Source organism: Chrysemys picta, chromosome 9 (genome assembly GCF_011386835.1).
Source record: "Chrysemys picta bellii isolate R12L10 chromosome 9, ASM1138683v2, whole genome shotgun sequence".
NCBI classification, from domain to species: domain Eukaryota; kingdom Metazoa; phylum Chordata; order Testudines; family Emydidae; genus Chrysemys; species Chrysemys picta.
Genome location: NC_088799.1, coordinates 36,614,859 through 36,630,581, shown reverse-complemented (window position 1 = coordinate 36,630,581; position 15,723 = coordinate 36,614,859). Strand labels below are relative to the sequence as shown.

Below are 15,723 nucleotides of genomic sequence, written 5' to 3'. Positions count from 1 at the left end.
AATGTGCGCAGGAATCATATAGAAATGTTATTGCCCTCCAGAAACATATGCGTATCTTTCTGCAAAGGCTACACTATAGGTTTGAGATAGAACTAAAGACAAGTTCTTTTTCCCTCACCAATAACAGCCATTGCAAATAATTCAGATCTTAACCCAAATCACAAATCAGATACTTTTAAAGATTGGGAGAGCCATGGAATACATACAGTTGGCCCCTATTCAGTAAAGAAACTTTTCTAACTTATTTAGTAATCAAAACTATCTTTGACTGTCCCACTCTTCTGTGGTACCAGTGTTTTCAAGTTAGGCATTATAATTCTCAATTTTCTAGCAAAACTGTTTTATACAGAAAGCTAATTTTAAGAGACGTAATGGCATCAGGTGAATTAGGAAAGAAAAAATTATAGTTAATTTATATTAAACTTTACAGAAAACTATCCAAACAAAAAAATGTCCATATGTGACATGCTGGGAAAAGGACCTGGATAAACAAATTACCCCAGAGTAATGAGGTTAGATCTTGAAAAGAGTACCAGCAACCTCATAGCACAATAAAAGAAAATTTCTTTATGACACTGTTTCAGTGGTACCTCACACCAGCTAGCTATATGTTGAAAAAAATGTGGTGAAAGAGGAGATTTTATGCATGTATGTTGGGCATGTCCAGTCATTAGAGTACTGGATGTAATTGTTGGCTATTCATTACCAAATAATCCTTTAATAATCCTCCTGGGAATTCTGGGTGGAAATGGTCACAAGAAAGGAAATGAAGAATTAATCTGTCATCTGCTAGTATAGTGGAACCTCAGAGTTACAAACACCAGAGTTAAGAACTGACCAGGCAACCACACACTTCATTTGGCCTGGAAGTATGCAATCAGGCAAGAGCAGAGATACCAAAAAAAAAAAGCAAATACAGTACAGTACTGTGTTAAACGTAAACTACTAAAAAAATAAAGGAAAAGCAGCATTTTTCTTTGGCATGGTAAAGTTTCATAGCTGTATTAAGTCAATTTTCAGTTGTAAAAAGAACTGAAAGAACTTTTTGAAAGAACTATAACGTTTTGTTCAGAGTTATGAAAATTTCAGAGTTACGAACAACCTCCATTCCTGAGGTGTTCATAACTCTGAGATTCTACTGTAGCTGCTTGGCTATTGGTAGCCTCTCACTGGAAAAAGAAAAAATAGTCCAACCATAGAGCAATGGTTCCAAAATATGGGAAGTGGTTGTTCAAGAAAAATTAACACACCAATTATGTACCCAGCAAAACAGACGAGGACAAATATATACTTAGATATTTGGTTACCTTTTATTCAATACTCAAAGTACATTTGCCTACAGAAACCCCCATCACACCTTTTCAATGTTTTGGTATATTAACATTTGACAGACATGCCTGGTTTGTTAAATTTGTGTATAGAGATTTCACCCCATTTAATAAAATCACTAGAAACGACACGTCACAGCTGTGGTAACGATGCTCTGTAACATGGTAACATTCTTCTAAATAGAGACATACTATATTCCTTTATAATGTCTCTTTAAACCAAAGCTCACTTTGATTTTGTTTTGCTTCTGATATTTACATGACAAGGATTTATAACCTGGTTAACACTTCCTAAATAAATAAATAGCTTAAAAAAACAACCTTAAAGTAATAAAGTTAAAAGAATACAGACCAATATTATTTAAATGCTACCACTGCTAACCTCATTATATGGAGTATCTTGCATTCCCGAATCTTCTTTCATAGCTCCTTCTTCTTTAATGTTTGGGGTAATATTTAGAAAAGCTGGCCATCCCATGGAAAATAAGCCTTGAAGTACAAGCCATAAAAATGCTAATTAATACTTGTATAATCATGGATTTTAAAAAGCTATAGGATGTTGTAAAATAACAACCAGTTTTATTTGGCTAAGATTATTATTTTTTTTATTTTTTTACAATCCAAGTGATGAGTGGCACAAATGGAACTGATTGAATTTATGACACATTCTAAATTCCCTCTGTGGCATAAATCCACTTGTCTAGAAAGATACACCAATATGTACTCATAAGGCAATGATCTCAGAGAAATCTTCTCCTTTCTGCTGCGTGTCACTACTCCACTTGTGTTGTATCACTCTGCCAACCCATATAAAACTACACATAGAAGATAGTATTCTACAGTAATGGTACAATAGCATTACTACAGGGCTAGAGTCTGCCACCCTTACTCATGTTGACTAGTACAATCGGCCCTTATCCTGCAAAGACTTACATATTTAACTTGACACACTATGAGTGATTTTATGTAGCCATAAAAATCTTGTGGCCGGAAAAAGTCACCCAACTAGGGATTAGGGTCCAAAAGTCCTACCAAAGTCAAGGAATTTAATCCAAAATGTAATCACATATTTTTTTCTGCAGGGGCATTTCACTATTATACTAAATAAATGGTTGAACCATAAAACTTGATTTATCATAAACTGTAAAAAAAAAAAAAAAAAAGGAGGGCGAGGAGGGAGGGGGCCTAAGACCCAATCATACAAACTGCAGTGTCTCTCCTGCAAGACTTGGCTCCATTTGACTTGATGTGGTACATACAGGCATGTACCATCTTGCAAGAGATACTCTTGCACCTTGCAGAATTGGGCCTTTAATGTTTTCTCATATGATAAGGAAGAAAATGAACTCCAGTTAAAAAGCTGTCCATCGTGTACTACGTACAATATCATTATCTGGATGTTAATTTTTTCTGACTGTACAATCAAGGTCTTATTTCTACTTCTGTTACTGAACATTGATGATGTAGAATTGTTTAATAATTTTGTCCTTTTTAAGCAGTTTATCTCACTTTGAAATGAAAATTACAGGATCCTATTATGACGTATTTTTGTGCAAAACTCCCACTGACTAAAGTAGGAGTTCCCTCAATGGATCAGTAGCAGAATGGCTTATTGTTGGTAAACACTAACTAGTGACATACTGTACATTTCATCAAGATAATTAATTAGTCCAACCAAAATGAGCATCAGAAAAGTATCACACAATATTTCCTAGTATTAACTGCTGTCTATTAAAAACATAATCATGCAACATAATTCTTTCCCCTTCTGAGAACATCTTCTTTCACTAGATCAGTTTAAGAGCAGTAACTTGATTTCCTAAATGATGTTACTTGAACCATAAACAGGCATGGTTAGAACACTCACTTCCTCCATTGTGAGTAGTTAGTAACAGATTACTATCAGAGACTTGAACATCTTCCAGGAGCATACGTGAGGTACAAATCTTTTCCATTTTCCAGTAACCTATGGTAGTGTAAGATGTTATTAGTATAGTGCTACTGGTATGTGTTAATAACATGCATATTTAATAATGACACACTAACAAATTAAGCATTCTCTTTTAGCACTAAAAAGCTAAACATTCAATTAACTTCTTATGTATAAAATATGTATTTTATTTTGCTGTTACAATAAGAATTTACTAGTTTCATATCTTAAAACATGTGTGAAGGGTACAAGCAGCAGGATAGCTTGAAAAGAAAACAAATGTGATCTGAATGAAGTAAAACAGTTGCAAATGTGTTCAGTTGAATAATTCTCTACATTAATTATTGCATTTGAATACATTTAACTTACCCTTTCTTTTCAGGTATTCTGCAATGAGGGCAGCTATATGGATATAGCACATAGCAGCCTGAAACCAGAGACCATATAAATATATTAAAGTACACCACAGATCTTACATTATTAGTTTGCTGAGGGGCAGAAACCCTCTTCATTATCGGAATAAGTTTTGGAAAAGGGGAAACAAACTTAGTTTGACAATTTGAAGAAATCACAGGTCAAATACCAAGTCCTTACTCAGGCAAAACGATCATTGATTTTAATAGGAGTTTCGCCTACGTACGTATAGAGCATGGGATAAACAAGAGCGTCAGGATCTAACCCATAGAAAATACAGTTACTTTGGAAACAAGGTATTATTGGGCTAAGATCTTGGGGTTCAATTAATCAATTTAATACAAATAACATTTTTGCCAAAAAGAAAAATTTGTGCTATGACCCAGATCATATCCTGTGCTGAAAAACAAACAACCCAGAAGGGAATGGAAACTACATAGTCTTGTCTTCATTAGGAAATTACATTGTGTTTAAACATGATTTTAGCAGCTGAATTGGCAGACAATGGCCTTGTGGTCACTGTAGACAAGGATGCATCATGCTCAGCAATGTGTCAGCTACTCATGGTTAATCCCTGGTATATAGCCTGTAATATACAGCATATTCAGGCATTCTTCAACCCAGTACACATCTTATTTTAGTCACATGAGGAAAACTGCACGTTTAGCTTAGCTAATAATCATCATAATTAATAATACCGAGCTTTTATAGAGTGCTTTTCATCTGTAGATCTCAATCTAAATACAGATTGATTTCTTTGTCTTACGTAAATTACCTCTGATAAATCTCCATTTCTAGCATGAATCTTGGCCATGCTTTCAAGCCAAGTCCTTCGTAATTCAGGTGTACTAGCATATGAGTTTGCTAGGCTGTACTGCAGGTCTACAAGCATCTCTGGGTCTTTCTCATGTTCCTTCATCTGAGCTGTGGCCATTAAAACTGTCCTGATGCGTTTGGTCAGGTCTTTCACCTCTGCTGGAAAGGGACTGTTCTTTGGAAAAGATAAGCAATGAATCATTGAAAAGGCCTACAAAGCCATACTTTTATCGTGTTAAACTATAGTATCATCCCTGACTGGGCCTGAAGTCAATGGATAGACTCCTATTTAGATCACACTCATAGTCCCATTATATTTACATATTTGAACATTTCTCTCCCATTTATTTACTGATGTGTCACAGCATCCATTAGAAACCCTAGTCTATATTCTGATTTCAGTTACACCATTGTCTACATGGAGCAAAGAGTCCTGTGGCACTTTATAGACTATCAGACGTATAGGAGCATGAGCTTTCGTGGGTGAATACCCACTTCTTCGGATGCATATAGTGGAAATTTCCAGGGTCAGGTATAAATATGCAAGCAAGAGTGAGTAAGGCTAGAGATAACGAAGTTAATTCAATCAGGGAGGATGAGGCCCTCTTCTAGCAGTTGAGGTGTGAACACCAAGGGAGGAGAAACTGCTTTTGTAGTTGGCTAGCCATTCACAGTCTTTGTTTAATCCTGAGCTGATGGTGTCAAATTTGCAGCTCCTATACGTCTGTTAGTCTATAAAGTGCCACAGGACTCTTTGCTGCTTTTACAGATCCAGACTAACACGGCTACCCCTTTGATACGGTCTACATGGAGTAACTCCATTGAAGTTAATGGACTGACGCTGGGGTAACAAGTGAAAATATGACCATATGTTTGTAAAGGGTTGCTAAATTTATTGCCAGATTTGGATACACTTACTGATAAAGGAATACCTTACTCCACAGGTAGCCTCACTAACTTCAATGGCAGAAGGTAGTATTCAGTGTGAGAAATGGTATCTCAGTCTCGCCCATAGCCATTTCAAACCACACAAGATTAACATTTGGTCTTCCTATCAGCCAGATCATAGATTTTTCCCCAAAAAATTTATATCAGTTCTGCTTTTTTTTTTTTTTTATATATCAGTTTTTCGTTTTGAGATGGACGATAATAAATTCTGATTTTCAGGGCTGTGGGGTTTTGTTTGTGTTTGTTTTATTGCATAGGTGTAGAGAGCATAACGATACAGAAAAAAAATTGTGCCTTTCTTTTGATTGGCAGGTCTGAGAATGCTACAAAAGCAGAACACACAGATAACAAGATTAGCAGATCAAAGCTGCCCTTTGACAAAATAAAATACAGGCGAGACTCCCATGTTACTTACACTAATTTTACATCAGTGTAACTATTGACTTCAATGGACTTACTCTTGATTTACTCCACTGTTAGTGAAAGGAGAGTAAGCCCCATAAGAATACAGTTGAAAATGTTTCTTGAAAAGTATTTGACAAGAGCTTATAAAAATACACAAGTTGTGATTTAAAACTGTTTTCTAATATATTTAGCAGAGTGGGGTCTAAACAGTTATTAAAATAATACTTATGAGTTATGCCCATTATTTTGGGTTAGCAAATTATTCACCAACCAATCTGGATTTTCTATTAACGTATTTATTATTCATAAGTATTTTCTAAATAGTTGGAAGAATAATTTCTAACCTAAATATCATTTGGGAACTGTTAACTTGAACTACATGCTATTCATGGTGTTTCACTGGTCATATGGCATAATTTCTGCTCCATGATTGGATGGGTGAAACATTTTCAAAAGGAGAATAACAAATAGTGAATAACAAATAATAAATTCAGATGAATAAACTTTGATGTTATAAAAACAACAAGGAGTCTGGTGGCACCTTAAAGACTAACAGATTTATTTGGGCATAAGATGCATCCGAAGAAGTGAGGTTTTTACCCACGAAAGCTTATGCCCAAACAAATCTGTTAGTCTTTAAGGTGCCACCAGACTCCTTGTTGTGTTTGTAGATACAGACTAACACGGCTACCCCCTGATATTTGATGTTATATTTATTAAGATTTTGGGATTCACAAACATTTACTTGAGAAAATAATAACATGAACCATGAATCACTATAAAACTAAGTCAGTCCTTTTATTCATGAAAGTATTTGTGAATCAGTTCTTCCTATCATTCAATCATCTATAACAGGCAGTGACAGACACAAAACCTTTCTTACTTTCATCTGCTTGTCTCCATTAGCAAAATTATTTATAATTGCAAGGGAATGTTGAAACCGAGATCCACCAATCCCTGCATCTGCGATCAATTGGCTTACAGCTTTGATGAGCTATAGGTGAAGAGGAAAAAAGAACAATGTATGATTACTAAAGGAAAGCAAAATTTGGACATAGTTTTAATTCCCTGTTTTAAAAAATCAGCAAGAGTTGGAACTGATAGGGGGAGAGAAAAGGGCTTTCCACAAATATTTTATCAAGACAAAATATAAACAAATACATAAATATAAATAACAAATTGTCTTCTACATGTTTATAATTGTTTACATTTTAAAATGTTAGATCCTGTCTCATCACTGTATTACTTCAGTTTTATGTCCATGTATCTGTACTGATTGAATCACACTACTGTAAAATTGGAGATGTAAATTAAGCCCACACTGGTGACACACTGAGTCAGATATGCTCCAACTGCTATATGCTGTGCCTGTGATGCAATGAAGCCATAAACCTGATTTAACTGGCCAGTTAGCTAAGTTTGCAGCTGCTTTGCATCACCAGCACAAAGCAAAACAGCTGGAATGAACTGGTGAATATGGTCCAATGTTTTCAGACATGCCAGAAAAATTAGAATGACACAGAGAAATTGTTATTTGCAGAATTCAAAGAGTCATTTCAGTGGAATATTTTATATAGCCTGTATACATTGTTTAAAGTGCATCTTACACTTCACTCACCTGTAGATGGGACCTGACTATTGATTTCTGCTTGTTAAATTCAAAGTTCTTTCTCATGAAAAAATAAAGAAGAGCAGATGCCTCTGTTTGAGTTGACCGTGACCTATGGTTACAGCATTTCAGGATTTCATAGCAGAATGATCCACACATGTCTGCTTGCCCTTGAAAAAACGCTGAAGGAAACTATAGAGAAAAAAAATGTCAAAATGTTTAGCACTTCTCCCACTCCTTGCTACATTCATTCTGAATCAACATATTTTGTGTCAAACTTTCATTAAAAACAAGCCTCTATCTCTCAGACACCAGTGTCTAGCAAAAACATCTGCCACTAACTAAGCATTCTTTTCTGTGTAAAAATGAAAGTGAAAACAGTGTGTGCAAGTTGTGTACAAAGCATTAATCAAATCCTGTTGTGTACAAAGCATCAGTCAAATTGACCTTCCAAATTTGTATTTGATACACAAATAACATCATGTGCACTGAAAGCATAGTGAGATGCAGCAGTTGCAATGAAAATAGCATAGTCAAGGAGGCTGGGGGCAGGTCTTCACTACAGTGGGGGGTTGATTTAAGATACACAAATTCAGCTACGCTATTCGCGTAGCTGAATTCGACGTATCGGAGCCAACTTACCCTGCTGTGAGGACGGCGGCAAAATTGACCTCCGCGGCTCCCCATCGACGGCGCTTACTCCCACCTCCGCTGGTGGAGTAAGAGCGTCGATTCGGGGATCGATTGTCACGTCCCGACGAGACGCGATAATTCGATCCCCGAGAGATCGATTTCTACCTGCCGATTCAGGCGGGTAGTGTAGACTTAGCCTGGGGAAAGTTCAGACAGCATTATAAAAGCTGACCAGCGAGGAGAAAAAAGTTTGGAATAGCACTAGAACTCGGGAAATAATGGAGGTTTTGCAGCAGTCTCAAAAGGTTGAAAAAGTTCACTTCAGTTGGACTGAAAACAAAAAATTTCAAAATATTTGGTCAATCCAAAAGTTAAAAAAAATGTTTTGGATTGAACTAAATGTTTCAGTTGACCTGAAATAAAATAATTCAATTTGAGCTTTTTAAAATGTTTTTGAATTTATTTAAAGAAATTTAAAATAAATTTCAAAACAAAAAGCTATTTCAAACCAAAAATGGAAACATTCTTATTTTTTTCGGGGGTCGGGGGGGATGGGGATGGAAGGGGAGGAGGTAAGGGGAAATGGCTAGTTTATTTTCAAAACAAACAATTTGGTGAAATTGGCATGAATTCATAAAACATCTCAGTGTTGCCAAATCTGATATTTTTGCCAGAAAACATTTTGCTGAAAAATTTCGCTCCTCTCTATTGATTACTATGCCTTCATGTCACATTAAGCCAGTGTTCCCCTTGTGGCCAACAGTCTGAACAGCATTAGAAGGCAGAGAGTATAGGATGTAAAGGTCCAAGTGGCTCTGTTCGTTAAGAGTTACTGATCACAGGATGGAGACAGTAGAAAACAGAAGGAATGAGACCAGGGAGAAGATAAGCATGTTTGGCGCAGATCTAGATTGCTATAGAGATTATTATCCCCACAGGAGCCACTACTGAGATCAATATGCCTACAGACGTTTGGAGAAAGAACACAGCCCCTGAAGGCAATGGGGTGGATGGATCAGATGATGTTAGATATTTGCTCTCTTGCCACTGCACATGCTCCTCTGGCTCCTGGAAGTCTGGTGTGTAATTTAAAGCAGGCTGTGACTGGTTTATCTTATGCTTCTGCTGGCCTTTGAGCTATGTTGCTGGAAGAGGCATGACCATATTTCTGTTTTTTTTTTTTTTTTTTTTTTTTTGCAATTTACAACCATTGTGGAAGAATGGCACGTAGCTTAAGCTTTTCTCCACTGCTGTCTTACATGCAAGGGACTGGACAATCAGATCCATTTTGTTTAATGTTACAAAATTACAGTAGCATTTCTCCTCAGCCATCACTATAATCCATCTGCCAAATCCTGATTATTTTTTTAAAATGTCCTCAACTCCAGCTCTGATTTTGTAGCTTTTAGATCTGGTTCCCAGGCACAGTGAGGTAGTTCAGCGTCTAAGAGTTAGAAAATACTCCCATAATTATTTGTACCTACAAAACTGAAGATAGTAAATCAGATGTTCTTTTTCAACACTGATCCCTAAATAACAATGAAATGAAGAGACAGAAAGCACCTTAAAGTGTGAAATCCTCCACAAAGTTGGATTTGTTGCACTGCCCTGCCAACCCTATGTAACAGTTTTGAAATGGAATAAAAGTATAGTTACCTTGCTCACAAACAAACGCAAGGCAGCAAAGACATGCTTGAGGGCTACTGCCGACTGGTTGACTTGCAAAAAGAGCAGGTAGGTATCAAAGACCTTTTTCATCAGTGCATTCTGGCAATCAGATTGCTGGAGTTGTCTCTGAAAAGTTAGCACACAAACAGGATTGTAATATTTTTAAAATAATGGATCAGAAAATGGCTCATTTGGTTTTTTTGCACCAAGTCCTAATGTGTCCAAATGTGGTAGTATCTTTAATGTCAGCCCTACAAGTGCTTAGAGGTTATCAGCAACGTGAGGCATCCCCCGGGTCTGCGGGCTCTTCATACCTACAGTAATATGCGACCATTGTTTTCCACTGTTTGTTCTCCCTATTCATTAACACTAACTATTACATATACCACTTAGGACAGGGAAGTGGGACTCATGAGAACTGGGCTCTGATGATGGCTGCCACTTTCTATCTGTGTGACCTTGAGCAAGTCACTTAGGCCAACATTTTCTAACTTAAATGCCTACAGTTAGACTTCTAAATCCGTATTGCAAGAATGGCTTGATCAGTGACCTGATTTTAAGAGGTGCTGAGCATCCACAACGCCCACTGACTTCAGTAGCAGCTATTTCTGCATCTCTGAAATTCAGATGACTTTGGCCATGTCTACACTTACCGGTAGATTGGCACTGCTGCAATCAATACAGCAGGTGTTGATTTAGCAGGTCTGGTAAAGACATGCTAAATCAATGGCAGAGCGCTCTCCCATTGATTTGTGTACTCCACGTCTCTGAGAAGAGTAAGAGAAGTCGGTCGGAAAGCGTCTCCTGTTTACAGCGTGGTGTAGACACCGCAGTAAGTCGACCTAAGCTAAGTCTACTTCAGTTACATTATTCATGTAACTGAAGTAGTGTAACTTGGGTCGACTTGCTGCGGTAGTGTAGACCAGCCCTTTTATTCAGGTGCCTCAGTAAGTAGTTAGCAGCCTAAGCTTTAGGCACCCAAGTTCGAAAAGTTTGGCCTTAACTTCTCTGTGCCTCAGTGTCTCCATTTTAAAAATGTGGATAATACTTACCCACCTTTGTAAAGGTATTGAGATTTTTTTAATGACAGGTTTATATGAGATCAAAGCATTACTATCATCACACCGTAGCAAGTGATGCTGTTTCCATGGGTCATCCCTTTTCCTAGCTCTTCTGCTTAGCCAGGACACTTCAGGCCAGTACCTGTATGGGGGCTTAGTACTCCCCTTCCTTCACCCCACCGAAACCCCTCAATAATGGAATGATTTGGCATTATATTTGTTTCTTTGTAATGTACTCATGGGCATTTTGAAACATTTAAAATTCTCTTTTTGCTCAAACCTATGACACCATTTCAAGCAGAATTTGCAACAATAGAACATACCTGGTGGTTCTGAGTGAAAAGACACAGTAGGTCAAGAATGGTGAGGCAAACCTCTGTGGCAATATTTGCCTCTGTGTCTGCGTAGTGTACAATGTCTGTGTCATTGGAGCTGCCTGCAGCAAAAGAAGTGGGAAGAGAACAACAAAGTGAGTATCAAGATAAATAACCCTCCAATCAGATCAAGAACTGCTTCCCAAATCAGTACAAACATTCATTCCTAAGTGTGCATGTAAGCTAAAGGGGGAAAGAGGGTTGTTTGCTTCAATTTTGTTAATTTTGTAACATCTTTTCAACTTTGCAGAATATTGTTTCTTTGATTGCTTTTTTCATCACAGATTACATTCAGCCTGACGAGATTTGAACAATGAATTATATTCTATCATCACATCTCCCTCAGAAAAAAATGTATGCAGGTTCTCAGCTGGTGCAAATTACCACGGAACTCAATGAGCTAGGCAAAAACGTGGGTGGTATGAATCCACTGAACTCCATGGGAAGTCAGCACCTCTGAAAAGCAAACTACTCATTTCGTTTTCTAAATATGTGTTTAATTACCTATCTTCAGGTTCTGATGTTTGCAATTGTTGGCTTTTTTTTCTTTACAGGTCTATAGTCCAACTATTAATATTCATACAAGTTCCATTTCAGCCCTTAGGGCCTGATGCAAAGCCCATTGAAATCAATGTAAAGATTCTCATTGACTTCAATGGGCTTTGGATCAGACTCTTATACATTATGGGCTGGGCTCTATAGAGAAATCTAAGGCCTTGGCTACACTTACCCGGTAGTTCGGCGGCGAGCGATCGAACTTCTGGGTTCGACTTATCGTGTCTAGTCTGGACGCGATAAGTCGAACCCGGAAGTGCTCGCCGTCGACTGCGGTACTCCAGCTCGGCGAGAGGAGTACCGCGGAGTCGACGGGGGAGCCTGCCTGCCGAGTGTGGACCAAGGTAAGTTCGAACTAAGGTACTTCGAACTTCAGCTACGTTATTCACGTAGCTGAAGTTGCGTACCTTAGTTCGAATTAGGGGGGTAGTGTAGACCTGGCCTAAGATAGAGAGACAGACAGATAAGTAGATTCATTTCCTTCATACTTACTTGCCATGCTGCTGTCTATCATTTGCAAGAGTTTGGGGTTGGAAAATGCATTTTTGCCACGGATTATTGGTAATGTTTGAGATCTGTGATGTTTGTGGCCATCATGACTGGAAGTAGAATACATCCTGAAATTGAGAGAGCACCATTTTTTGTTTAAATGTTATCATGTCCCTATAGTTTTTCCATGTCTCTCAGAATTATCTGCAGTATTTCTCAATGACCGTAAGGGAGACCAACAGATGCAAAATATTTCAGGTTAATATAGCTGAAGAACAAAGTCAGCAAGGTATATATAACACAAGCAGATGTTTTGTGATTTCTTGAGATCACAGGAGACATAATAACATTTGCTTATTACTAGGAGAAGCACTGGTTTAAACAGCTGACCAATGTTTACACGACAGCCCTTAAGGGAAGAGGAATTGAGCTAGGTTCTGTTGGTTTAGAATACAGAGAAAACTTAACACCACAAATTATTAAACACAATTAATAAATAATGGGGGACTGATGATTTTAGAATGGACAGTGATAATAAAAAAGATAAATTCTTTTCGTATTCTGCTAACGAATACAGTAGACTATTTTGCTAAACAGAAGACATTTAAAACTAAGGGCACCAAATTCAGGCATATACATTCATACAAAGGTTTCAAAATAAAAATTGCCTTATTTTCAAAAGTACTGGGAACCTACATCCACTGCTGAATTCAGTGAGAACTGACAGCACGTCTGAAAATCAGGTCTCTTTTATTTAGCTTCCTAAATATGGATGCCTAACTTTAAGTACACAGTTTTGAAAATTTTCTCCTCTGCACATGTTATTTTCTGCATACAGGCCTAGAATCTGTGTGAGTTTTGACTTGCACAGTTAGCACATGATCAAACCCTCAGAAGGCGAGGAGGGAGGAGGAAGTTTTCTGAGAGCCACAACACTCAGGAGAGCTGCCAAAAGCCATCCAAGTGGAGAGCTTGTTCCTCAGCACTCCTACCCTTACTCCCCGCAGCTTCCATTTCAACATGACCCTGAAGGAGATCTTTCTTTAGTAGACGTGTAGGCCAGAAGGTACCAGTATGACAACCTAGTCTCCTACATACCACAGGCCAGGAAGATTTACCTGCATCCACCCCATAACTTCTGGCTGAGCTAGATAGTGTATTGTTCTGAAAGACAACCAATCTTGTCTTGTGCAGTCTTTAAGGACTTCAGCTGACTGAGAATCTACCACATCCAAGTTGTTCCAATGGTAAATTACCCTGACTGTGAAAAATATGGGCCTTTAAGCTGTGCTACCCAGACCTCCCTCATACCCTAACCCTCTTTTTGGGGGTGGGGAAGGGGCTGGCTGTATGGTGTTCGATGGAGTCATCAGAATTGTGGGAAAGGGAGAAGGATGCCACAGATGGTGGCTCCACTCCAACCCCATCACCTCCTGTCCTGCTCTCCCAAAGAGTGGACTCCCATCTCCTCCAAATACACACAGGCAAAGGGTGGGCTTTGCCCTTAGCTTTTCCCACCAGGAGTAACCTGCCCAAGAAGAAGCCCTTCTACTCGTGGACATGTAAGGTAGAAAATCAGGACCCAAGGCACTAACAGTTTTAGCAATAAATTGAGCATTTATGTCTACTTTCCTCTCAACTAAAAATGTCTCTGATTTGTTGGCAATTATTTGATTATATTAAACATATTTTTAGACTTTCAAAAGAGCTCAGCTCCCTTTCAGTGGCCAGATTTTTGCTACCCAGCATTCTGCAAATCTGGTTCTAAGTATCGCAATGGGAACTGCTGGGTGAAAATCTGACCCCAACTCTTGAGCACTGACTTACTTTGAAAATCTGGCTCCACATTCACATGAAAATATATTGCTAGTCAACAAACATAAATAAACAAACATACACCCAGGGGTGGCTCTATGTTTTTTGCTGCCCCAAGCACGGCAGTCAGGCGGCCTTTGGCGGCATGCCTGCAGGCAGTCCACTGGTGACGCGGATTTGGCGGCGTTTCTGCGGGTGCTCTGCTGGTCCCGCGCCTTTGGTTTTCCTGCCACCGAATTTCCGACAAAGCCTCGGGACCGGTGGACCTCCCGAAAGCATGATGCCGAAGGCTGCCTGACTCCCGCCCTCATGGCCACCGGCACGCCACCCCCCGCGGCTTGCCGCCCCCGGCACGCACTTGCTGCACTGGTGCCTGGAGCCGCCCCTGCATACACCTTTGAAAGACGAGTGCAAGTTAGAAGGGCCATTGAAAAATAACAATATTTTATTTATCTCTTAACATATGTCTTTGCCATTCCTTAAAAATATTTTTATAGCCAAAAGGGCTAAATGCTGCACTGGGAGGATGCGGACTGTAGCAGTCGCTTGAAACAGCTGCAGCATGCCTCATTTGTGGTGGTTTTCTAATTTGGTACCACCATGCTGGTTCTCCTGTAAACGTGCAGCAAAACAATGGCCTCTTCATACTTTAATTCAAAGGCACCTTGCCAGTTCCAGCTGCGAAATGAGATCAGTGCTTATTCGGGAGGAGTGGGGGGGGGGGGGGGGAGGGGAGGCAGGGGAAGGAATGCTTCCTTTTCCTCATGTTTCATTTGTTCCAGCCATATGCCATGATATAGGCTTATGATGTTGGGCATTATTGGGTTTGAATCAGCTGCGCAGAGATAAACAATTTTATCTGAAAAGCACAGAACGGTGGGAATACAGCCTTTCTCAGCCTGCTCTTAGACAAAGTCTACAAACCACATAGAGAGAGAAATTCACTTCCTTCAGTCTTTCTCTCCTGGCTTGGCTGCTCTTAGGGTAGCTACCTCAGGCCATTCAGCCCACACCCTTGATCTTCTTTATCTAGAAAGTCACTCCCACTTCCCTGATGTTCAGATGAGGCAATAAGTCACCTGTCTTAAAGAGTCAACAGAAGCTACTTAACCTTTCCCCAGCAGGAGCAACACCCAGGAGTAACATGGGAGCATGTGTTATAAACACACACACAGATTTTCCCCTCAAATGTGCATTAAGGCTATTACTACAATGCACATTTTACTTCTGCAGTTTATTCAGATGCTATAGGACAGAACAATTAAATTCTGCTTAAAATGTACAATTTATTGATTATTTGGAGAAAAAAAGACCAGGAAAAAGGAGCATACATCTAGCTTATAAAATGGATATAATAATAAATGACTACACTACATGTAAATGTGGAAGTAACCAGATGGGGGCCAAACATAACCACCCAATAAGTGGCACTGTAAAGGGGTCTTTAGGTGGATGTAAATGAGATTTAGCCCCTGTGTTTAGATTTATTTTGATCTGAAATTGGTTTAAAGTGTTAAAAGCTTAATAATTACCATTGCGGCAGTATACCAGGTGTCTGACAAGATGAGTTAGAGCCTTTAAGCGTTCCATTATTCTGGGTGGCCTGAGCAAACTTAAAGGCAGCAGCTATTTTCCTGTTAAGAGAAAATAAACGTTAACTCTTTTATGGTATGTGCCC

The 15,723-nt window shown here is 38.8% G+C and overlaps 1 protein-coding gene across 15 annotated transcripts in view; it reads right to left on the bottom strand.

Moving 5' to 3' along the window:
* DOCK10 (dedicator of cytokinesis 10) overlaps window positions 1-15,723 on the bottom strand; it is a 226,103-nt gene that overhangs the window by 23,666 nt on the left and 186,714 nt on the right. For 13 of the 15 annotated variants that reach the window (XM_065558013.1, XM_008165874.4, XM_065558014.1 and 10 more), the window contains 10 exons: window positions 15,578-15,679; window positions 12,234-12,358; window positions 11,136-11,248; window positions 9,740-9,877; window positions 7,460-7,642; window positions 6,725-6,835; window positions 4,448-4,663; window positions 3,628-3,685; window positions 3,196-3,294; window positions 1,711-1,817 (listed from right to left, as the gene is read on the bottom strand). In XM_065558013.1, the coding sequence (XP_065414085.1) occupies window positions 1,711-1,817; window positions 3,196-3,294; window positions 3,628-3,685; window positions 4,448-4,663; window positions 6,725-6,835; window positions 7,460-7,642; window positions 9,740-9,877; window positions 11,136-11,248; window positions 12,234-12,358; window positions 15,578-15,679 (1,252 nt within the window). The remainder of the gene's footprint in view (window positions 1-1,710; window positions 1,818-3,195; window positions 3,295-3,627; window positions 3,686-4,447; window positions 4,664-6,724; window positions 6,836-7,459; window positions 7,643-9,739; window positions 9,878-11,135; window positions 11,249-12,233; window positions 12,359-15,577; window positions 15,680-15,723) is intronic. The other 2 variants (XM_008165877.4, XM_024103287.3) reach the window with 1 other exon arrangement.